Source organism: Xiphophorus hellerii, chromosome 10 (assembly GCF_003331165.1).
Source record: "Xiphophorus hellerii strain 12219 chromosome 10, Xiphophorus_hellerii-4.1, whole genome shotgun sequence".
Lineage (NCBI taxonomy): Eukaryota > Metazoa > Chordata > Actinopteri > Cyprinodontiformes > Poeciliidae > Xiphophorus > Xiphophorus hellerii.
The window spans coordinates 7,073,071-7,097,068 of record NC_045681.1 but is presented as its reverse complement, the minus strand read 5'-3'; the positions used below and the strand labels follow the sequence as shown (position 1 = coordinate 7,097,068).

Here is a 23,998-nt window from a genome sequence, read left to right as displayed (position 1 = left end):
TAAAAGATGGGACTGACCTTTCTGGCACCAGCTGGGCTTTGGGAGCACAATGCACGGCAGCAACTCTTTCTGGCATTTTCCCCCTTCAGCTCTGGGCTACACTTACAAGCCAAACACTCAAGTCCAAACATCTATCATTTTGCGCAAAGACTCAAACACACTGATGCCCCGAACTCCCTCCTTTTTTATATCACAGAGGCGCTCACACACCACAAAGTTCTGTATATCTGCAAACAGACCAGTCCCGTCTGGCATCACAGTGCAACTGCAGGCTATGGAAGCAGAAAAGCGAGAGTGGATCACTGCAGATTACATCAACGCAGAACTTCACTCGGCCCACAGAATCATCATTACTTTCCTTCAACAGAAGCTAAGCAACACTTAGGCTTTCATCCAGAGCACTTCAGTAAACTGTCTCTTTGTAGTCATTTAAGCTGTAAACGTTTACAATTTTCCATCTAAGAAAACCTTAAAACAAAAAATCAGACCTAGTTTGGTGAGTGGGCCTCAAAAAATCACCTGTACACCTCAAATGCTTTGTTTCTGGGGGGCCACATAACCAAAGGGCTTTGTGTGACATTTCAAAAGGAAGCATCACACGGTGGAACAAGGGTCATGCAAACACAGAATAACACTTGTGTGCTGTTCATTTTTTTGTTTTTCTTTTTGACGACGGGGAGGTTGCCAATTCTATAGGTAAACTCTAGCAGACAGGAGGTAAGTTAACCCTGGGCTCACACACAAAGGAAACAGTGGTCGACATCTGAAAAGGTAAAGAGTAGTAGTCCCTGACGCGTCAAAGGCCTCGTGGTCAGCAGGAGAGTATAAAAGGATCTGTAGGTGAGCGCAGGGCTACGGTGCGAAAACATCCACAGTCCTTCAGCCATGGGAAAGGTATGAACTCCTCCTGCAGCAAGGAACCAGCCAGGGCAAAAGAGCAGAAAAGGAAAAATGTATTCTGTGTTGGAGTAACAGAAACTAAAAAAGGGAGAAAAGTTACCAACTATAGGGTTCCAATCATTGTTCTCCTTTGCCATTTTGTACTTTTGCAATTTTTAGTCTTAGCTGTAAAAAGTTGTAGTCTGGCAGCAATGGAAACTATTTCAGAATTTTAAAAAATGCAATTAAGTTTAATTATGAGTGAAGTTTGAGAATACTTCTGATTTCTTTTCACAGAAATTGTTAAAAAAAAATACTCAACTTCAAAATGCACTGACATGCAATGGTTAAGTACAGCGATATAAAATGGTTTGTTTTTGTGTACAAAACTGAGGAAGGTTGGGTATGAAGTAGGAACTTAAATATGTTTTTCCAGGTAGTAAAAGACTGACTTAAAGTCCAGACTGAATGAATATGAAAATATACACAGAATAAACAACTTTTCACCCATCAAGCAATAAAATTTCAGTTCAAATGGGCAGCACTGTATAAATTTGAGTTAAGATGCTTGACTTCCTCTCTTTAGATTGTGTTTTACGAAGGCCGAAACTACATGGGCCGCCACTGGGAGTGCAGCAGTGACTGCATGGACACCTTCCGGCACTTCAACTGCTGCAACTCCATGCGTGTCAGCGGCGGCCACTGGGTGGCCTACGAGAAGCCTCACTACATGGGCTACCAGTACATCCTCGGCCCTGGCGACTACCCGGATTACCACTCCTGGATGGGCTTCAACAGCTGCATCCGCTCCTGCCAGATGTTCCCCCCCGTAAGTTTATCAGTGGCACCCCGCTCCCCAACCAGCTCATTGACACCTCGCACATAAAAAAGCTGCTTTAGAAATACATGTCACTCACTAACACAGGTCATAGTTTAAAAGGTTTCTGCTTAGAAATCCAGTTAGGTGTTGTAAGAATAGGATGTGCTCTAACCCCTAAATCAGGGATGTCAAACTCAATTTTGTTTTGAGCCAAATCAAGATCATGGATGCTCTTAAAGGGCTGGTTGTGCCAGAATGCATCGATAAAACCAGTTCACAAACTGTTAATTTATCAACAAATTCTTAAAATTAAATAATATTATTTAGCATCTTTTCAGTCCCTCCAGGATTTCATGATTCTTTTTGTGATTTTTTGCAATAAAAATCAAAGTATAAAGCTATGGCAGACCGGATTTGATTTTGACACACGTGCCATAAAGGTAGATTTGTAAAAGTTCTTCCACGGATGAGCGGACATTAAAACAGCATAATAATCAAACTCTGATGTCTTTCACTTGCAGTATAGAGGATCCTACAAGATGAGGCTTTACAACAGGCCCGAGATGATGGGGCACATGATGGAGTTCATGGATGACTGCCCCAACGTCTACGAGCGCTTCCATCACCGAGACATCTACTCCTGCAACATCATGGAGGGCTACTGGACCTTCTACGAGCATCCCAACTATAGAGGACGGCAGTACTTCATGCGCCCAGGAATGTACAGGTCCTGCGGGGACTGGGGTGGCTTCAACCCCATGATCGGCTCTTTCAGGAGGATGAGGACTAACATGTAAAACTCCACCCATGCAATCATCAAATGAACAATAAACATGTAACTCTAAAACAATGTTGTTTCTTTTGGTGGTATTATTTGAAGAAGTCTATGCAATCACAAAATCATGCATTTCTGGCATTCATGCAGATACTGCAACTCTTACTGTGGACCTCAGGGGAAAAAATGCAGTTGTACAGTATTTTTCTATAGACGGGCAGAGCTTTGACAGAGACAAAGCAGCTGCTGCCGCTTACCATTCCTATAGTGTCCTACCTTGTATAGAGCGTACTGTGCTGACACGACAAAGCTTTGTGTCAAGCTCACAAAGGCCTGATCCCAGCAGGATCTATAAAGAGGACCGGTCAGAAGCTTTGCACCCGATCTGGTCTGAACTTAACTGAACAAAGTCACAATGGGCAAGGTAAGCTTGAGTTTTTAAGTTCGGTAGAGTTACTGAAATCAAATACTTGATTTGTAGTTTGTGGTTTAGAGTAATCACAAGTGAAATGAAATTGCGGATATATACCGATCAATAAGTTTGGAATAGGAAAAGCTGCAATGTAAACTATCGATACATAAAGTAAAAGAATGGAAATTAAAATGCAAAAACAAGTAGCAAAATACCCGTTTCTACTTTGGGGATTGTATTAAATATAAGTTTCTTATTTTCAATTCAGAATCAGACTTTTATTCTCCATTTAATTGGATCTTTGATTTTCTATTCAACTTTCCTTCAGGCACTTCATGTACTAATTTTTATTCACCTGCCAGTCTTTTCAAAACTTTATGACTTACAGTCATAAAAAAAATTCAATAATTAACTTGATTTTTCAAACTTGAATCAGAATAGTACAGGTTTAAAAATCATTCAGTGAAGACAACCTATCCACCTACTGCTAAAGGACATGACTAAAATCTTTCTCCCTTTTTCACAAACTACTGTAGAAGTAAACTTAGAATTTTGTTGAAAAGATTAAATCAATTCAGTGAAATATCAGATTCTTTACATGGAATGATTATGAATGACAGGAAATACAACCTTTTAATCTGCATGAATTACTGCAGTGGTATGGCGTGGCGTCGCATGGCGTCACGTGGCATTATGGTGGGTGATGTAGTGTGACGTTGTGTTGCATGGCGGTGATCTGTAGTATTCAAGAACCTCAGATTGCTTCATAGCACCCTTAATCACATGTTTTGTGGTCTGATGACTCTGGACTTTCTCTTGAAAATACCGTATTACCTACCAAGTCTTGGAAACTTGATATCCAAACAAGATGAAATATTTACTTTTATCTTAAAATTGGGCTTCGGACCATAAAGTCAGACTTACGCCAACCCTGCAGTTCTCGCTGTTGCATTGCACATCCAACACTTTTTCCTTACACTCCACTTTCCATTAATGCACTTAGTACGCTCTGTGAAGAGTCTGGGGGATTTTTTGGCATTGATTGTTTGTGGATGGTTTCATGACTAATGTATAACTTCTAGTTCAGCAGTCTTTCCCTTGACTGTGTAGGAAATATATTTCTGTATTTAGCAATATTTAGATTTACTGAGGAAACTGAACTTTCGGTTTTCATTATAAATAAGGGAAAATAATTGCATGCGTGAGATATATCACTATTTGTGCGTTGAGTCTGTATGGGCTTCACTTTTTTTCCTTCAAATTGCTGGAATACTTTAGGTGTAAGGGGATACTTTAATTATTGAGATGCTCCTGTAGTTTTAACTATTAACACTCATTGGGTAGGACAGAACAGATCACTGTGTTTCAGCCAGCGGTAGATTCTTCATTATTAGTGATCCTAAAAATAGAAAACAAAAACAATGTCAGTGATAGGCACTGATGAGTTTAACCCTTTAGAATTTGCAGTTTCCAACACATATTTCTTATGAAATGCTTCATTGACTGTTTATTGGTCTTGGAGTTCCAATCCCAGCCTCCTTCGGTTCTGCGATGCCAAATTTATTGGTATTTTATGAACAACCAGAGAGAGCTTGGAGAATGGTGGTGATACTTTAATGACCGACTGTCTTTCGAATGCAGATTATCTTCTATGAAGACAGGAACTTCCAGGGCCGTAACTATGAGTGCAGCACCGACTGCCCTGAGATGCAAAGCTTCTTTAGCCGCTGCAACTCTATAAAGGTCGACAGTGGCTGTTGGGTGGCCTACGAGAAGCCCAACTACTCTGGCTACCAGTACATGCTGCACAAGGGAGAGTATCCCGACTACCAGCGTTGGGCCGGGTTCAACGACTGCATCCGCTCATGCCGTATGGTGCCTCCTGTGAGTTTTTAATAGCTACTCAATCCTTTACTCAGTAAAGTTTTCTCTAATCGTGCAGCACTGAAACTGTCACACTTTCTTCTGCAGTACAAGGGCAACTACAGGATGAAGATCTTTGAGCGTTCTGACTTTGCCGGACAAAATCTAGAGCTGGTGGAAGACTGCCCAGATCTCAACGAGCGCTTCCACACCCGTGACATCTCCTCTGCCAACGTCATGGAGGGCTACTGGATGCTGCACGAACACACCAACTACAGGGGGCGCCAGTACTTCTTGCGTCCAGGAGAGTACAGAAGGCACAGCGAGTGGGGAAGCACCAGCGCCACCTTCGGCTCTCTGAGACGTGTCACAGAGATCAACTGATTTATAGTTCATTTTTCTTTTTTTACCCCCTCTAAGCCCCTCTCTTTAACCCTTCCCCCTTTTGTTTCTCAGGTGCCAGCTCTGTTGGAGCGTGGTCTCAGCTGTGTGGTCTCCAAACCTGCAGTCAAACACTTTAATGATGGAGATTTGATCTATCTGAGGTGGCCTTTTGGCTTTGCTTGGTCGCTTTACATTGAAGTTGTTCTCCAACTCAGTGCTCAAACAAAGCTCACACAGAATATTAATCTTTTTCACTTTGGTTGTCCCATTGTGAAAAAGATTTTGCCCGCAGGTCCTGAACCTTCTGTCCTACTGAAATCATAATAAATGAAAACTTGATGAAAATCAACAAAAGGGACTTTTCAATTTTTCGTTCACCATCACAGCTGTCATTGTCAGATGATCTTCTCTTAAACTTTAAAAGCAAATGTGGATGCAAACATAAAGAGTAACCATTGAGGTCCTTGGAAGAACGAGAGTTTGCAGTTGTCTACAGTGTCATTACACAAACACAGAGAGAAATTATCAAGGAAACAGAAGCTTATTCTTTGAAGTTTGCTCTTAAAGACAAAAAGAAGAGAATCTGAGGATGGGCATGTTGGAGTCTTTATGAGATCACATGGTACAGAGTGAGAGCTTCGGGTCCATGAAAGTTGCCCGTGTTAGATCAACATCACAAGACCAGTGCCAATTCAAAGAGCCAGAGTCAAAGTGGCCTGTTATTAGCCCCAAGCATCAAGCTCTCTCAGAACAAAAAACAAAACCCCATCCACATCCTCCGCTCATGCATTTTTCATCACACCCAGATACTGAGCCCTTTCAGAAATAAATATCAATTATTGAAATTATTAATTAGACGGCGCGTAATTGGAGAAGATACACATGAATAAGTAACTTTGACCATTAATTATTGATTTTAAAAATTTGAAGCCCAGCAGGGAAAGCATTTGAGCGCCTTAAGATCAAGCTAAACAAGTAATATGAGTTTTGGCCTTGAGTAATGTTCAATTAAAGGAGTGCAGTGATTTGCCGATGGTGTTTTTTACATCCTCGAACAACAATGCCCAGTGGACAGAAAAACGTCAACAGGGTTCAGCAGGGGAACGGTTGTGCCGGGTTCTCGGGGCACCGATGGTTAGAGATGACAGAGGATGTCCAGAGACGAAACTGTGAGGTTGTTTAAGCAGACGTGAGGAAGTGGTTTATGATATTAATTAAATTAGTTGACGAGGAATTTGACTGTGATTCAAAAGGGCTCAGCGTACAGACATTTAGTATAAATTGATCAATTTTAAGGGAGATTAGAATAAGGATAAAGGAACTACAGTGTATGGACAAGTATTTATGTGTTCATGGATAAAAAAGAAAAATAACTAGATGGATTTTATGTTGGTAGCTGGAGATAGGCACCAGTACCCCTCCTGACCCCTCTAAGGGACAAAGGTGTTCAGAAAATGGACGGATGTATTTTATGTTCCCTTGTCCTGTCTTAGAGATGTCAGGAAAAATCTAATAGAATAGCTTAACTTTATTTCCAATTACCGGTAATCAGATTTAATATTATTCATGGCAGGTGTGAATTTAAATCCGAAAGTTGCTCAACAATCCATTTGCAACAAACAAACTTTTCCATTTGGTTTCCTTTGTTACTTTTTCTTTGGTTGTCTGGTGAGTGGTCCATATGTAAAGCTGGGGAAAGTTTTGAAATCACTGCACACGTCTTACATCCATTTTCTATATAGTATCTGCTGAATTTCATGTTATACAATCATAGAAACACTTTAAAGACACTTTCCGGAAAACGAAGGCTATGACTCATTGTTTAAATGATCTTACCGCTAATAAAAAGTGATTTATTTTTTATTCCATTTCAAAATACATCACAGGGTTTTGTGCTAAAAACACTAAATGCATGCACTCACACCTAAACTGCGTCAGCTGGAACTGCAGTTAACTTTGATTCATTAGATTAGGTAAAATAAAACACAATGCACCAAAGAGCTAATCCTCATTGTCCCTGCATTGTTCCTTTTCTACCTCCAGTTATGATGTTTTCAATCGCTTCGCACATAAAAAGGCCAAAAAAGTGAGATCCGCGTTTTCTCCTCTTCTTCTTCATCTCTGAACCCTTTGGACTTATGACAGGAAGCTGATTGAAGGGTAAGTAGTGCATTTTGGAGAATGAATTCTTTAGATGATAGAAAAGAGAGAAAGATGGGGGTAGAAACAGAAGAAACCCAGAACATAAGTCTGTGATTCCATTATTAGTCTCAGTTCTCCTCGTCTCTCTTTTCATTTCTGATGGCTGGATAATTAAACCTCTGTAGTATTGTCTTCCATCTTCCTTTGCCCCACTTCCAGCAACGCAAATTTCCCTATGGGCAACTTTAAAAAGGCCCCCTTTTAGACATCTGTTTTTCTGATCAGCATGACTTCTCTTCCCCCTCCTTCGCGTTAATTTGTGTTCTTTGTAAAAGTAGAAAGACTAGAGCCAGGACAGCAATGAGCATACATGTAAAAATCCTCAACACTTCAACAGTAGGAACAAAAGGAAATCAAAGAAAGTAGGAAAAAGAAACCCCAAATATTCTTCCTCAACTTTTTTTTTTTTATTCTACATTACTCTCATTAAAGAACCAAAAACCAAACCTTAAACGTGCATCGCGGAGACATCACAAAGGAGCTCAGAAACTGAAGCGTTACAGAGCTTCACTTAACAGCAGTCTCATTCAGCCCTGCAGCTTTAAAGAGGAAGGCTTGTCAGTTAGCCTCCCCAGCTCTGACAGAGGCTCTGGGCACCACGAGGAACAAGCAGGAAAGCAGCAAAACATTCAAAAATGAGCACAGCTGGCAACAACAAATAAATAAAAAAGTAAATGTGAAAAACATCCATGATTATTCGTCCTTGTCACAGTATTTTATTTTTTTTAAAAGACATGTAAAAACAGTCAGTTTGTAAAGCTTAAATCATATTTGTCATACCTGAAATTATCCAGTGTCTAATTTTTCCAAAATTGCTTAAAGAAATGCCGAAACATGAATTCTTAAACTGGAAACAAAGCAAGTGAAAGAATATTTTCATGGAAATGTGCAGTTGAATCCAGAAATCAGAGAATGAAAATTAAAGCAGACAAAATGTTTCTTGTTTCACAGCATTCACTTTATTACTGTCTTTTAAGGGACATTTTCTTTGCAGCTGGTTGAATTACGTAGAAAACAAACACAATCACTACAAGTAGCTGTTGCACATCTACTTTTGTTTCAACAGAAAAATTAAGCCAAATGTAACTAAAAATCCTCTGATTTCACATTACTATCCCCTTTTCCTTCTTCTCTGGAAGTTTAAAACATTTTCAAATGTCTTAACATAAAAATCTCACTAAATCTATTCATAATTGTGTCATTTAATTTGAACGTTTTCTTTGTTTTTGTATAAAACTACCTGAATGTTTGCTTTTAATTATCAGGAGATGATCCTAAAGGAACTGCCTCCCATTCTACTTTTAGGAACCAGCAGCAAACCTTCAGTCTCAGGGCAAAGTCCTCAGTTAGAAGCAAATAAAACTATCAGATCGCTGATGTATGGCGAAGCTTGATTATTACATATTTGTAAGAGGGAGAATCTTGAATTATATTCCAGATTTAACATAGAGCCAATGAACAGAAGCTAAAATAGAAAAAATATGAACTCTCTTTTCAACATTTTGTATCAGCTGAAGCTTTTAACAGCATTTTGGGGATATCCTGATAGTAAACAATTATAGTAGTCCAGCCTTGACGTAACAAATACATGGGCTAGTTTTTCCAGCTTCAGTGAATTTCATTTTGGGACATTCTGAATATGAAAGCAAGAAATCCTAGAAACCTGTTTAATAAGATATTTAAATTACATGGTCTGCTCAACTATATAACTATTATTATTTACTTTATTATCAGAGGCCATAAAAATAAACCAAGTAGTTTATTTTTCAAATAATCTAATCTGAGAAATTCTGTCTTTTAAAAGCAGAATTTAAAGCAGAAAGTTTAATGTCATCCCGGTTTTTATGTCTTTAAGACATGCCTATAATCTATTTAACTGATTGGATAAACGTAGCTGAATGTCATCAGCTACATTTAAATGTATTTAATGATTTTACCAAGTGGAAGAACATTATGTATAGTAAAGAGAATTGGCCCAGGCACTGAACCTTGTGGCACTCCAAAAATAATCCTTCATTTAGGCATTTTGGTAATTTAGCCTGCTGCTAAATTGTTATGGAATTAACAGAAAAAAAATATTTATAAACTCTGTCATTGAAAGAGAATTATGTGAACCAAAAAATAAATATTACAGTTTTGGTTAAGCGGCTTATAAAACATCGATTAGAGCTTTGGAGACAGGACACAAGAACGAAGCTAACATGAACGCTAGTTGCTGTCCCTGTGTCCAGTTAAATTCTGCTCAACAGGGATGTTTTCATGGAGATACTTCCTGCTGCCACTCTCAGAGAAATCAGCCACCGTGTGACCATCGCCTCTCAGGACCCACTTGGTGGTGAGGAGTCCCTCAAGGCCGACTGGGCCCCGGGCATGAATACGGGCTGTGCTAATGCCGACCTCTGCTCCTGTACGCCAAAACAAACACAACGACAACAAAACAAACTGTACTGATGGAATGACAGGTGCTGGAGGAAATTTACACTTTTTGTCAATGCTTTACAGTTTTAAATATTAGGTCACTGATCTGGTCTTTGCCAGTTTAACCCTTCCAGACCGAATGTGTCGGCAACGATTCAGCTAAATTTGCAGTACCGTAATTCCGCCACACATTGCGCTATCTGAAAAATTCCAACGGCTTCTGAAAAGGGAGACTTTCCAGCCAATATCGAGTTATTATGGTAATTTCACTCCCGCCGTAGCAGGGAGTGAAATTAATCTGAGGGGCGCTCTTTAAATAGACGATAAATTGCAAAAATGACTTGCTTGATGTTGAAAGTTCTTGTTGTTATGGAGAAATGGGTAACTATATTTACTCAGAGGACATTTAAAGAACTGCATACAATTAAAAAAAGCAAAAATATCCAGGGAGAGATTTGAAATTTAGGTCACAAATGGTTAAAAAAACCAAATGTACAAAAACACATTTCAAAGTTGAAGTCAACATGGAAAGGCAATGTCTTCAGGAGCTAGTACAACCTTTCACAGCAGTTAGTAGTAAAAGGTTCCTACAATTTTTCTTTAAAATTTAGGTTTTTCTTTATAGTTTTTATAACGTAGGAGTACATAGTTGGGATTTATCATCACTTGTTTTATTTTCATTATGTCCTCCACAAATTATATTTTTAAAAAGGGTCAATAAAGGTTCTGATTTGGCAGTTTTAAGTGAATTACCACTTAAATTCATGGCATTTAGCTATTCGAGGTTTAAGTGAGAACAAAACAATTCCTAAACTACAGTTAGCAAGCATCTGATGTCTACATAATAAAATGTTTAAACAGTTTAACAAAATGCAGAAAATCATTGCAGAGTGACAATTTAAAGCAATTACAAAAATCTGCGTAATCTAAAAAAAATTAAACCATCTTTCCCACAATTCAAAGCGAGCCTTCTGATTGGAAAACACTTGAATTTGTAAAAGATTAAAAGTTACTAACCAAGTCCAAAGCGATATCCGTCAGCAAAACGAGAGCTGGCATTCCAGAAAACACAAGCACTGTCCAGTTGCTGTAGAAACCGTTCAGCCGTCTCCTCTGGAAAAAAAAAAGAACATTTACTGAAGCAACCCTACATCCTGGATTTCAACTTCTAAGCAGAAGATATCACACATATTTCAGGTAAAACACTGAATTCACTAACATGCATAAAGCTACACTTCATGCCATCACGACAATCATGAAAAGATCCACGTAAAAAAAATGGACAATAACTAAAAGTAGACCCTACTGCTGCAGCACATTAGTTTTTATCACAGAAAGCTCATTTTGGTGAAAGCAAGCAGCAACAACTGTAGAATTGAATAAAATTTTAAATAGCATTTAAAGCCAACTTAACTGTAAATTTGCCACAAGCATCTCTTGACAGTAACATAAATGACTGATTTGATCCAGCTAACCTTTTAGACACCCATTCTTCGTGAGTTTATTATAGTATAAATGCATCTTAATAAATTTGAATATTATTAAAACACTTTTTTCCAGTAACTAAATTAAAGTTAGTATATTACATACGCACAGAGTGATGTAGTTTGTTTATGTCTGACTAATGAACTAAATTACTCAACTTACATTCTTGTTGTTGTTATTAAAGAAGGTGATTGGCCATTGAGTTTGGCATTTAAGCATAGAAATAGGAAGTTTAGTGGAAGGAAGAAGTGTGCACAGGCAACAGTAACAACCACAACCTTAAGAGTAATGTTTTGGAACAGAAAGGTGAAAAAAGAGCCATGCTGTTAGTTAGTAGTCCAAATCATTTGGAAATCAGAGTCCAACAGACTGGAGGAGAAATGAAGATGCACAGAATCCAATTTGTTTAAGGTCTAGTGTGAAGTTTCAGCAATCAGTGATGACATATACTGTAGAGTACATGGGTGTACTTTTCAGGAGAGAACTATTCTCACATAAAAATATATATATATATATATATTATTGGTTTTATGCATTTTTCTAGATTTATCAGTAAGTGAGTTTGGGTCTTTATTAGCTGTAATCCAGAATTATTTTAAAAAATGAACAGAAATAAACATTTAAAGTATACAATTCTTAGTAACAAATCAATATATGAACTAGAAGTTTTTACTGGCAGTCTAATTTATCATCTTTACACTGAAAGCAATGAAATAAGGGTCGGTTGGAGCGCAGTATCTTTTTTGGCCACTAGATGGCAGCAATTCATCCTCCACGCCATCGGTTGATCATCAAAGTAGAAATGTGTGCTTAGCACTTTGTTGACACCTAAAAGAAAAATGCAGCTACTTTTGTTATGAACAACTAAAATATTCACATCAGAATTTCCAATGTTGGACCCACACAGTGAAGGTGTGCACTCATCCTAACAAGAGATAGTCACTGCTCATTAAGTGACATGTAAGGGAGAGTTTATTCATTAGCTACAAAGTAATATTCCCTTCTTGAAGAGCTAGTGTAGCTTTACGTAGTCATGCTGACGTAAAATACATGTAACAGTAAAATCACTGCTCCACTCACTGTTTTCTGTGACGATAACATCAGTGTGGGAGCTTCCGTACTTGTGTATGTGCTCCACAGCCTCCTCCACGCTGTCCACCACCTCCAAGCAACACTCCAAGTCGCTGTACTCTGTGCGTAGGGAGCTGGCTTCTGACGGACTGAAGGTCAGGTAGGAAGCAAAGCGTGGGCCTGAATGAATCTTCACCTGATGAAACCACACAAAACATTACTTCACTAGAACTAGTTAGTTTTTGATCAATTTTGGAATAAAGTACTTTAAGAAATCAGGTTGTGCTACGTGTATTTTGCAAATGTGAGCTACATATAACATAAAAAACAGAAGCACAAATGTCTAGAGATTGAATTTATTTATTCACCTAATATTTAAACATGAATTGTTCCCTTCCAGATATGAAAAGTCCTTTGGATTTGATTTCTATCAGTCAAATTTGTCTGTTGGAGCCTATTAGAATTAGAGTAGCCACAACATTGACATTACCAAAGACCCCTTCTATTTGGAAATATGAAAAACACACCCTTAAGAGAGACTTTATGGAATATATGTGTATCTTTATCTTTACAATACCCTCCAACAAAATCCACAATTTTTAATGTAAGTATATTTACTAAGTGGGGGAAAAAAACACGTCAAAAATACATGTTTTTGCCAAAATCATCAGTTTTAGTATTGTCCTGAGTGGTAACCTCTGATTTCTTCAGTTCACCCCACAGGTTTTCTACAGGATTTATAATATTTCTCTTACCTGTTCAATGCGCAACATTTCAATTATCTTGTCAAACATTGGAGTCCTGAGGATTTCTCGGTGAATTAGCAAAGTTTCCATTGAATTGCATGCAGCTGGGTAGTCACACTTGGAGTCTCTCACTGATTGGGAAAAACAGATGGGGAAACTGCATTTCAGGTGCACTAAACTCTGAATATATTACACCTCACTAATGTTAGAAACAGTATTATTGGTTTGTGAGAATAAAGAGGAAACAGGCACATGAATTTTAGACTTTGTGAGCTGGATTTACAGACCGATTTTTATGACTTTATCAACATCAGCGTCTGCATCAACGTAGACGTGGCAGATTCCCTCGCTGTGGCCCAGGACTGGGATGCCCTTGGCTGCTTGCTGAATGTCCCGCACCAGCTGTGACGAACCTCGGGGGACAATCAAGTCAATCATCTTGTCCAGTCGGCAAAGATCCTCTACTTCCTCATGAGTGTTCACCTGGAAAGGAGCACCAGAAGACAAACGTTTATAGTGCCATGTAAATGTTTTCCAACTCCTTTGTTTTAAAATGTCAGATTACGCTACATTTTACAAAATCTTTTATGTGAAAGAACAAAACAGAATATTTTAATCTAACAAAAATCTAAAAAGTGTGGATTCCTTTTGTTTTAACTTTACTGACACCCCTAAATAAAATCCAGAAGTAATCTAGTGAGCAAAATTGGTTCTACAAAGTAATGACTGAAGAAGGCTGAACACAAAATTCTGCCTGCTCAGAAAAACAGGTAGATATGGCAGACATGGACCCATAAGTCCCTCTACTCTACATATAATGATTGCACAGGGTTTATATATGTCATTAATAGATGAATAGAAACAGTTTTACCATCTGTACCGCCTCTCTGACTCCATGCAGAGAAAGGGCTTCCTGAGTGAGCTGGTGCAGGACACGGTTGGTGTTGGCAGCTTCTTTGCCACCCTTCAAGAGAAGAGCATTCCCACTGGCTATTGCCAGAGCAGAGACCTTGATGAAGAAAAAAGGTGCAACATTCCAAAAACAGGCCTTTGACGCTTTAAGAATACTAGGATACAGTTTAGATTGCTTGCTTGCAACAGAGAAACAAGTCTGGACCTCACACCTTTTTGTCTTTCCACATTGTTTAAGAAGATACTCAACTTTGTCCTATAACTTTACCTGTGGCAGGCAGTCAGGACGGGCTTCAAAGATGACCAGAAGAACCCCGATGGGAACCGTGACCTGCTCAAGCTCTAAACTGGGAGCCACCCTTGTTCTTCGCACCACACGCCCAACGCTGTCCTGAGCCGCCATGGCGATCTGATGCAGACCGACGGCTAAACTACTTAGCTTAACTGATGACAGGCTGAGACGCTTCAACATGGCTGAAGGCAAACGTCCTGGTCAAAGGTCAAATTATGGGGAGAAGGGAAACTGTGGTGAGGTTAGGAATGTTGTTGGTTCAAGAATTTGATTTTATACGGCTAAAGTTTTTGAAATTTTTGCATCAAAATTAAATGTTGAATTTGGTGGCTGTATGGCACAATACAGACACTTTGGCTGACAGACAGAATGTTTCATGCACAAACTCCACTATGAGCCGAAATACGCTGGATTTTACAATGATCAAACCTGCTAGAAACTGAAGATGTGTTTATTTGAAAGACTTCTTCTTTTCTGGCATGAAATCCAACAAATAAAACCATGTTTTTTCACAGAGCCGCTACGACACTGTTGCCCACTGTAAGCCAAAGTAAAAGTGCAGCTACATTGATGTTTCAGGCGATTCCTTTACTGATAATTTTGCCAAGATAAACTGAAAAAGGCTTGAAAGAGCTGGTTGAGTTTTCCACTGTAGAGTCCTGTATTGCTTTAAACCAGCATCAAAAATTAGGCTACGTCAGAGAAAACTGAAAAAAACAGATGTAGTATGCTCACATAAATAGATATAAACTTAAATTTTTACTTCAATGTAAGCTCTTGGTCAGCACTGTCTTTTCTAAATGGTCCTGTTACCTGTGCTGACAGCCATCTTCATGTCCATCTTGTTTGCAGCCAGAATTTCATTTTTCCTTTCCGTCAGCAGCTCTGCTAGATGGCAGATGATCTCGCTTCTCTGACATTGCAGATAACAAAACACAGACAGAGTACAGGCTCAGCATGGGGCAGATCTGTCTACTAAAGTACAGAGTTTCTCTGTAAGGTAGGAAAGCAAGTAAAATTACAAATAATGAAGGTTTGCAACCTGCAAAGTGGCATATAGAAACAACAAGATGACATGTTTTGATTGAGATCCATTCATCACCTGGTCTGGATGAAGAGATGCCAGGATTCTTCCTGAGTTTCTGGCCATTTCTGTTTGCTCCTCCACAGATGGACCTGGAACTGAGAACAGAGTCCAGGATGAGACAGACAGACTGACAGTCATGTAAAATCTCTGATCTGATACAGAGATGCACCAAGAAATCTGCCAGAAATTGGGGTCCATTTTCTTGTTGTCATTTCTGATTGGTAATTGGCAGGTCAAATGCTGAAATATCACATTTGCTTTACTCACTTTTGGATCAAAACTAGGAATCCCTCTATCCTACCAGGTCATGGATATATGCTGCCTTGCATAAATGAAGTAAATCATTTTAACACAACAAACTAAGCATTTATATACTCTTTCACTGGAAAAACGAAACTAGAATCAACAGATCAGACCTCAAAGAAAACCAGATAATGGCTTGGAAAAGATCTTATTCAACCATACCAGCAGGTTTGACCTCAGAGAAGAAGGTTCCCACTTTCTTCCCCTCCACTATGTCAGTGATTACTTGGCCGGTTATTTTGGGGTTTGTGCCGTTTGCAATGACCACTGAGGTGCCTCCTTGCAGCGCCCAAAGAGCTGCCTTAACCTGCAAGACAGTTACACAAATGCTAAAGGAGTTTTACTTTCTCATAAGAAAGACAAAAACAAGGAGTTAGATAAAACGTCATAGAAATTAAGAGCACCTTTGGTTTTAACTATGTAATCTTTTCAGCTCCACACATTTTTGTCCTTGTTTGAAATGCAACTGGTCACTTAAAGTCCTCATAGAAAAAAAAAATACTTTTAGCATTTCCATTTTCTCATAAGCAGAAATAACCTGCAAATGATTTTATGCTTACAAATGATAGAGAGACTTGTAACAAACCTTGGCCTCCATGCCTCCAATCCCAACTCTGGACTTTGTCCCGTAGGTGATGGACTGCTGGTCTCCAGAGTAGAAAATGTCTATGAGTTTAGCATCATTTGTTCCAGGTGGGCTATTGTACAGCCCTGAAAAACAAACGATCTAATTCAAACTGTACTCTTCCAAACCAATAAATCTGAAACAGTCAGAGCTCAGAAACCTGCCGTTTCAACCCCGGGGGTTAAATAAAGTTTCAGTAGAGACATTTTACCAGAAAATATTGATTTTATTGTTGGGCATCAGAGTAAAAAGGAAAAATATGAATGGATATCACACTAGTAAACCACGTTCACTTAGCAACTCTGCAATACTTTCTGTCAGGCCAACCCCAATAATTGAAGAGTGAAGTTTTATAAATACTTGTATGTGCATTTGGACACCACAGCAAAGTGAACTTTAGAACTCACTATTAGAATTACAAGACATTTAAATATTTTTTTTTTTTTAAACTAATTTACTTAGCTTTGTCCAGAGCAACATTAAAATATTTCTAAGGCATTTCTGAGGCTTTAAAGATTATCTATGTGTTTGTGACAACCAATCAGAACAAAAGACAATTAAAATCCCAACTTTCAGTTAAACTTGTAATTCTAATGAATTCTGTGTCATCAAGGTGAACAGAAAATAGAAAATTCAGATTTGCATTTGCTGTTTCCAAATGACACAGAGTTGCAAAGTCAGACTGTGTTATTATTTAACTTCAACCCAAAATTGTGGCGGTGACATTCATACCTTCAACATCAGACAGCGCAATGAGCAGGTCAGCCTTCATCTCCACAGCCAGCCGTGCTGCCAGACTGTCGTTGTCCTTAATGCTGATCACCTGAAGAACCAGAAAACTGCTGATGTTCACAAGCTTTCAGGTCATCTAGATATTTTTTGAGAGAAGCACAGCACACACTAATAAAGACGAGTAAATAAGACTAAAGTAATCTTTTCATTGGAGTAGCAGAATTTTGTAATGAAAACAATCCAACCTTAAATTAAGTTTGACTCTAGAAGCAAACTTTAAATTAGTCACTGGGTCTTTAAGCAAGATAATGATCAGGGGCATTTAGCCCAAATTAAGACAGAAAGGGTTGGCCAGACACAAAATCTTCCATCATAGGTATGTATATATTTACACATACAGCAGGGTTTCCTCCAGTGTATTATAAGCCTGGCGGGCTGCCAGACTTATAATATACTTATAAAACAGATTGCTGTTAAAAAAAAGAAACGGGATTCAGGATTTTCATGTCAGCTGAAGCTCAGTTTGTGATCCGAGTCTGGATGTGAGATGAGCAAAACGAACCGTAAAGAAATTATGTCAACAAACATGATGATGAATTAAAGAAAATGCCACTTATAATACTGGCTCATTTTAGCCAGTGGTCTGATTTTTGCATGCTCCCTGTTCAGCGCATCAACTATAAAAACTATAAACCCATCTTTCTTTCAGGAATAATTCTGTCCTGCCAGTAAAATGCTAACCGCAGACGAGACACTTCCAGTCCTGCTTATTAAAATATATATATACTGTATATATATATATATATATATATATATATATATATATATATATATATATATATATATATTTTTTTTTTTTTTTTTTTTTTTATAAAAAAAAAAATTCCAAACAACTTTGGAAAACAATTTCAGTCGCTCAGTTCAATACTCCCTTTCCGACTTCCATCAAGGCACCTCGAATGATTAAGTGTCACCATTGCAAAGGGTTAACAGCTTGGGTCATGCAGAACTGATCTGATCGTTTCCATAGCAATGAGCAGAAGCAAGACATTCCCCCAGAACTTCAGTGAGCTCATTGTACCTATGACCTCATCTATGACATGCGGTCCTACATCAAAGAACTTCTGAGCTTATGAATGCTTGTATTTCAAGACATCAGTTCATATCCAACTAGCTCTTTGAATTGCAACACTGTGTTTTACAAGTATTTTCAGTATGGAAAAGATGTTTGTCGGCTTGTTTTTTCCCCTGAGTTTTGGAGTGGGATATTTGGTTACAACAGGGATGAGGAAGGTTTTTGACAAAGTGCTTCCTGGTAGCACTGTAGATAGAAGTAGCGTTCAGGAGGAGAGGACGTCATCTGAGTACGATCTTTTTGACGCTTTTCTTTTCGAACCTTCCAAGACTGGGGAACAAACCTCCCCGGCTGGGGAAGTTTGCTCCCCAGCTGAGGAAGTTTGCTACTCTGGTTATGATATTTTTGATTCTTATCTGTTTGATCCATCCCCGGCTCAGAACCAAACATCCCTGGCTGGGGAATTTCAGACCGCTGAGTCTGAAAGATCAACTTCTGCCTTGAAGAAGACGACAACTGAAGACCCTACTCATGAAGACAGCGCTGTCCAGACCACTGTCGCAGGGAACGATCTGGCCAATCTTCCCGAAGAGCAAACTACTGCGGCTGCAGAAGTTGTCCAGACCACTGTCGCAGGGAACGATCTGGCCAATCTTCCCGAAAAGGAGACAGCCGAGTCTGAAAGATCAACTTCTGCCTTGAAGAAGACGACAATTGAAGACACTACTCATGAAGACAGCGCTGTCCAGACCACTGTCGCAGGGAACGATCTGGCCAATCTTCCCGAAAAGGAGACAGCCGAGTCTGAAAGATCAACTTCTGCCTTGAAGAAGACGACAATTGAAGACACTACTCATGAAGACAGCGCTGTCCAGACCACTGTCGCAGGGAACGATCTGGCCAATCTTCCCGAAAAGGAGACAGCTGAGTCTGAAAGATCAACTTCTGCCTTGAAGACGACAACAATTGAAGACCCTACTCATGAAGACAGCGCTGTCCAGACCACTGTCGCAGGGAACGATCTGGCCAATCTTCCTGAAAAGGAGACAGCTGAGTCTGAAAGATCAACTTCTGCCTTGAAGACGACAACAATTGAAGACCCTACTCATGAAGACAGCGCTGTCCAAGCAACTGTCGCAGGGAACGATCTGGCCAATCTTCCCGAAGAGCAAACTTTGGGAAGATTGACAGTTGCAGATGTTTGCTGTGAAAAGGAGACTATTGAGTCTGAAAAGTTTTTTGCTTTGATCAAGATGGCAATTGAAGACAGTAGCCATGAGCGAACTTCCCTGACTGAGGAAAATGTGTGTTCCCACAAAAACAACGACAATATATGGGAGCCATTTTTGTTAATGTTTTTAAGTTTGTGTTTATTTTGCCTTCCCTGGGTTATTATGTACTATGGTGGTTTTTTCCTGTTTTTATTTGTTATATATTCTTCCTGTGGACTTGCTTATTTATTGGGATCATAAAGCCAAGTATTGAGAGCTTAACTTTAAATTTAATTACACTGTTAAATTTTCTGTTTCAGTTTAACTTCAAAAATACTTTATTGATCCCAAAGAAAATTAAATGTTGTAGCTCATCAAGATTCTTCAAAGAGCCATTGAAGATGGCTGTCGACAGGAAAGATCTCTTGAAGTGGTCGGTACCACATTGAACCTGAAGAAGCCTCTGACTGAGGATGGATGCTCTTCCCTTCCAAAACAGCCTTGTGAAGAGGATGGTCAGGATTGTCCAGAATTTTCTTGATCCTATGAAGAATCCTTCTCTGCATTATCATCTCCAGCGGTTCCACGGACATCCCCAGAAGAGAACAAGAACAGAACCAGCCTTCTTTATCAGGCTGGTTCTGCCAGGGATCTTTTTAGATCCTTGGCTGATGCTGCCCCAACAGATGGCGCTCTCAACAACAGACTTATAGAACAGTCGTCCCCAACCCCCGGGCCGGTACCGGTCCACGCGCCGCGATAGTCGGGCCAAGTCAATCAACATGTTGAAAATGCCCGATTTTAGATCGGAGCGGTCCCAACGTTCTACGTAACTCACCACACAGCAGGATGATCGGTTACGATTATCGCAAGCCACATTCAGAACGTTCTAAGATTGACGTAAGGAAAAAATCGGGGCAAAAAAATTAAAATGGTGCCATGTGAACTAAACTTTAGCGGGCACATGCAGAAGCCTGTCTGACGGTTCACCCTCCCCGCACCCCTCCCACCGGGCGGCAGTAAAAATGCCAAGCCTTGACCGGTCCGCGGTGATAAAAAGGTCGGGGACCACTGTTATAGAAGATTTGCAGCATCTTGCTGCAAACCTTGAAGGGTCTTAGCTCCCTCCAGAAGCCCAGCCTGCTCTGTCCCTTCTCATAGACGCTTCACTGTTGCGTCTCCTGTCCAGACTGTTGTCCAGTTGAACACCAAAGTGTTTATATTCCTCAAACACCTAAACTTCTTCTCCCATGATGGAAACAGGGTTTGATCTGATCCTGTTCATTCTGATATCAACAATCATCTTCTTTGTTGGAAGAACATTTGAACTTGTTCATAATAATAATAACAACAATAAAAATTTGAAGTAGCAATAATAATAATGAATAACAACATTAGTATTGATATACTAATAATAATACAAATGTTTTAATATTAGTATATTAATACTAATATTTAAAATCATTGTTATTACTACTAGAAATTTTTATTGTAATTGTTATTAATAATATTAATAGTAAATTAATGCTAATATTAGCATTAATATAATATCATATATATATATATTATATATTTTTTTATAATTATATTAAAAAAATATATATATATACTGTATATACTATATATATATAGAATTATATATATATATATTTTTTTTATTTAAAAAAATTATAAACTTTTTTTAATAAAACTTTTAATAAAAAATATATAATTATATATATATATATAAATTAGATATATTTTATAATATATATATATATAATTATATATATTTTTATAAAAAAATTTATAAAAACTTTTTTTAATAAAATTTTTATAAAATGTTTACCTAACTATCTCCTTCTCTTATACCAATTCTCTACTCTTACTCTTATACTATTATTCTATTCGCTATATTCTATAACTTAGTACACCAAAATTTTATAAACTCTTTTTTCTCACTTTTTCCTACACTCCTCTCTCTTTTCTCTTCTCTAATTTTATTTAAATATTATGTATATATAACTTGATATATATACTGTATATACACACACACTGATTATGGGTTAGACAATACATAATTAATTGCATAACAATATATAAAATACTTATCAATATATTAATTATATTGATAAGGAATATATAATGATTGCATATTAATTAGTATTATGTATTAATAATGAGTAATATATCATTAGCATCATAATTATTATCTTTATAATAATAAGAATTATTATTAGTAGTAGTAATAATAAGAATTAATATTCTTATTTTCATGACCTGTTTTTCTAAGACAGTTATGTACTTCATTAAAGCTCTGCATATTTTATATATTTGGTAAAATAAAGAGTTATTTTCGTAATTTAATTTTAAATAAGCATTTTAATAAATTAATTACAGGTTTAAATCCAGCAAAAAATAAATTTGCAGACTGAGCAGAAGAAAAAGTAGCATGAGAGAAATCAGCCCTCTGGATGACCTGAAGAAAATGTGCAAAAATGAGTGTCAAGGTCATTGGTTGTTCGGGTTTTGTATGACTACACATTTGCTAATTTTTATATTCTGCTTAGATCTCACTACTCTACATTCAAGGATACATAATTTATGTTGATCTTGGCAGGATTGAAAATTCAGCATATACAGTAGCAGAGCAGTAGACACGAACTGCAACTAGTAATTGGTTCATTTTCCATCTGTATTATGGTAACAGATGGTTGCACTTCCATCGGGCGCCCCATGCTGTCTGTACATTTACCCCGTGCAGGTCGCTGTTGGGTTCTGGTGGAGGTACCACTGCATCATTGGTGTTGATGATGGGAACGATGTTCATGCGCAGCAGCTCCTGCAGAGTGCTGTTGAGGTTCTGCCTCTTCTCATCATCGTGGAAATCCAGATTCGTCACAAGAACCTGAGGAAACAAAAAGGATTTAAGAGAAAGAAAGGGTGAAGAAAATAAAAGTTCTTAAATGTTTGAGCCAAGGAATTAAGTTTTCTGAGTACCTGTGCAGTGCATGTGCTGTACTGAGTGAACATGGCTTCATACAGAGCCATTAGCCCGCTCTGTCCAGCCGCAGCGCAGGCTCGGGCCTCCAGCGCTGGGACAAACTGCAACCAAAATGACACCCAGCTTTTAAAAGCAAGAATTAGTGTGCAAAGTTCAATTTATTGTAGATTTATGGGTGAATTTTTCTGCCATAATTCGAGAACACACATTTTCAGTCAGAAAGCAGGATTTCATGCCTTTCTTCTCAAAACTAGTAGTTACTTGTACTCAAAACTTCTGCTCTCTTTCAAATATTCACTGTTCTTTCTCAAACTTTTCTCCTCACACTCAAAACTTGCCTCTGCTCAGCTCAAATCTCCGCTTGCTAACCTCTCTGCTCGCTTGCAAATCATTTCCTGCTCACGCTTGGAACAAAAAAGTACCGTCTCCTGGCAACCTCTCAGCCAATAGAATGAAAGTGTTATACTGGGTGCGTTTGTTTTCTTCTAGTGGGTGTGCCTGTGTGGCTACTATTGACCTGCACTGCCCACTGAATGTGGGGAGAAACAAGGACCTCAGCGTTCTTTGCATTACATCCTAGTTTTAAATTTTAACACGCTCCACAATGTTCCTAGTATTTCCCTTACCATCTCTTTATGCAGACCATTTCCTGAATGTAGCGCCTGTCGGACGCTTTGAGACAGAAGGATCTCATGTCTTAACCTCTGCTTGCCAAAAGCCACGGCTCCACTGGTGACGATCATCATCTCCCTGCCCTGATTCTGCAGCATGGCCACCTGAACAGCAACACAACCAGTTAAAAATACAACTGATACCTTCCATCTAATGATATATACCATTAGATAGAAGGTATCAATTGTATCAATATTTGTTTTTGATGAAAAAAAGAGACCATAAAGTGAATTTTATGCTGATTTATAGTAAAGAAATGTAACTGTAGTAACTGGAGACTCACCTGCTCCACAATTGAAGCCAGTCGCCCCAGAGCCAGACCACATTCATCGCCACGGGTGACCACAGCGCTTCCTAGTTTAACCACAATCCTCTTGGCCTTACGCAGTTCGCCGCGATGTGCGAAGGAGCTGCCATGGACTCTATTACTGAATTCTGTAAACAATAAGGAAATCTAAGATTCTCGAATCAAACATAGAAACAGTTTTGCTTATTTACTGAATTTTATCAATGATGATGACATGATTTAAACTCCAAACTTAGCTCTCTGCTAGTCTTTTAGCTGCCTTGTTCCATAATATCACCATTAATGACAAGTTGAAAGACCTGGTTTCATCAGAATGACTAATAAAATCAAAACTATTAATCCAAAACTAAAAAAAGTTAAAGTTATCAATTTATCACTAAAGTTTCTTTACTCTGTAAGCTGTGAATGCTTTACTGGTTGTATTGCTCTTTTCTATGAATGAGACTAGGAGAGAGAAGGTCTTGTTTTAAATCTTTTTGTATCTGAGGGAAACTGGGAATAATGGCCTTGTGACTGCCACATCAGCAATGCAAGCAGACAGAAAGCCTTTGCTGACACCACACATCTTTCTGCACCAATGAGGCGCCTGAGTGGACGAGGACAGGGATCAGGGACAAACCCAGGGCATACTTTATCAGAAATTTTTCTGTGGACACAAAAACCTTAAGAGCTTTTATAAAGGTGTATGGTTTAAATGTAACTGCACCAGTCTGTATATCCATTTTCATAAAAAAACATGTTTTC

At 38.5% G+C, this 23,998-nt stretch overlaps 3 protein-coding genes across 3 annotated transcripts; 2 read left to right on the top strand and 1 right to left on the bottom strand.

The window, feature by feature from the left end:
• Positions 1 to 851: 851 nt before the first annotated feature.
• On the top strand, positions 852 to 2,549 carry crygmxl2 (crystallin, gamma MX, like 2). Its single transcript, XM_032574778.1, has 3 exons — positions 852 to 894; positions 1,466 to 1,708; positions 2,221 to 2,549. Exons 1-3 carry the CDS (start codon positions 886 to 888, stop codon positions 2,494 to 2,496), a joined length of 528 nt encoding a protein of 175 aa, XP_032430669.1. The 5' UTR covers positions 852 to 885; the 3' UTR covers positions 2,497 to 2,549.
• A 291-nt stretch (positions 2,550 to 2,840) lies between these two features.
• Positions 2,841 to 5,487, top strand: crygmx (crystallin, gamma MX). Its single transcript, XM_032573705.1, has 3 exons — positions 2,841 to 2,898; positions 4,528 to 4,770; positions 4,858 to 5,487. The coding sequence occupies exons 1-3, from the start codon at positions 2,890 to 2,892 to the stop codon at positions 5,131 to 5,133; spliced, it is 528 nt and encodes a 175-aa protein (XP_032429596.1). The 5' UTR covers positions 2,841 to 2,889; the 3' UTR covers positions 5,134 to 5,487.
• A 2,784-nt stretch (positions 5,488 to 8,271) lies between these two features.
• Positions 8,272 to 23,377, bottom strand: aldh18a1 (aldehyde dehydrogenase 18 family, member A1). The gene is made up of 16 exons (XM_032573537.1): positions 23,231 to 23,377; positions 22,902 to 23,051; positions 22,272 to 22,376; positions 22,021 to 22,179; positions 17,007 to 17,097; positions 16,236 to 16,360; positions 15,812 to 15,956; positions 15,362 to 15,435; positions 15,073 to 15,172; positions 14,236 to 14,456; positions 13,927 to 14,064; positions 13,343 to 13,538; positions 13,065 to 13,186; positions 12,319 to 12,505; positions 10,771 to 10,866; positions 8,272 to 9,740 (listed from the first exon to the last, which is right to left on the bottom strand). The coding sequence occupies exons 2-16, from the start codon at positions 23,043 to 23,045 to the stop codon at positions 9,544 to 9,546; spliced, it is 2,100 nt and encodes a 699-aa protein (XP_032429428.1). The 5' UTR covers positions 23,046 to 23,051; positions 23,231 to 23,377; the 3' UTR covers positions 8,272 to 9,543.
• Positions 23,378 to 23,998: the final 621 nt, after the last annotated feature.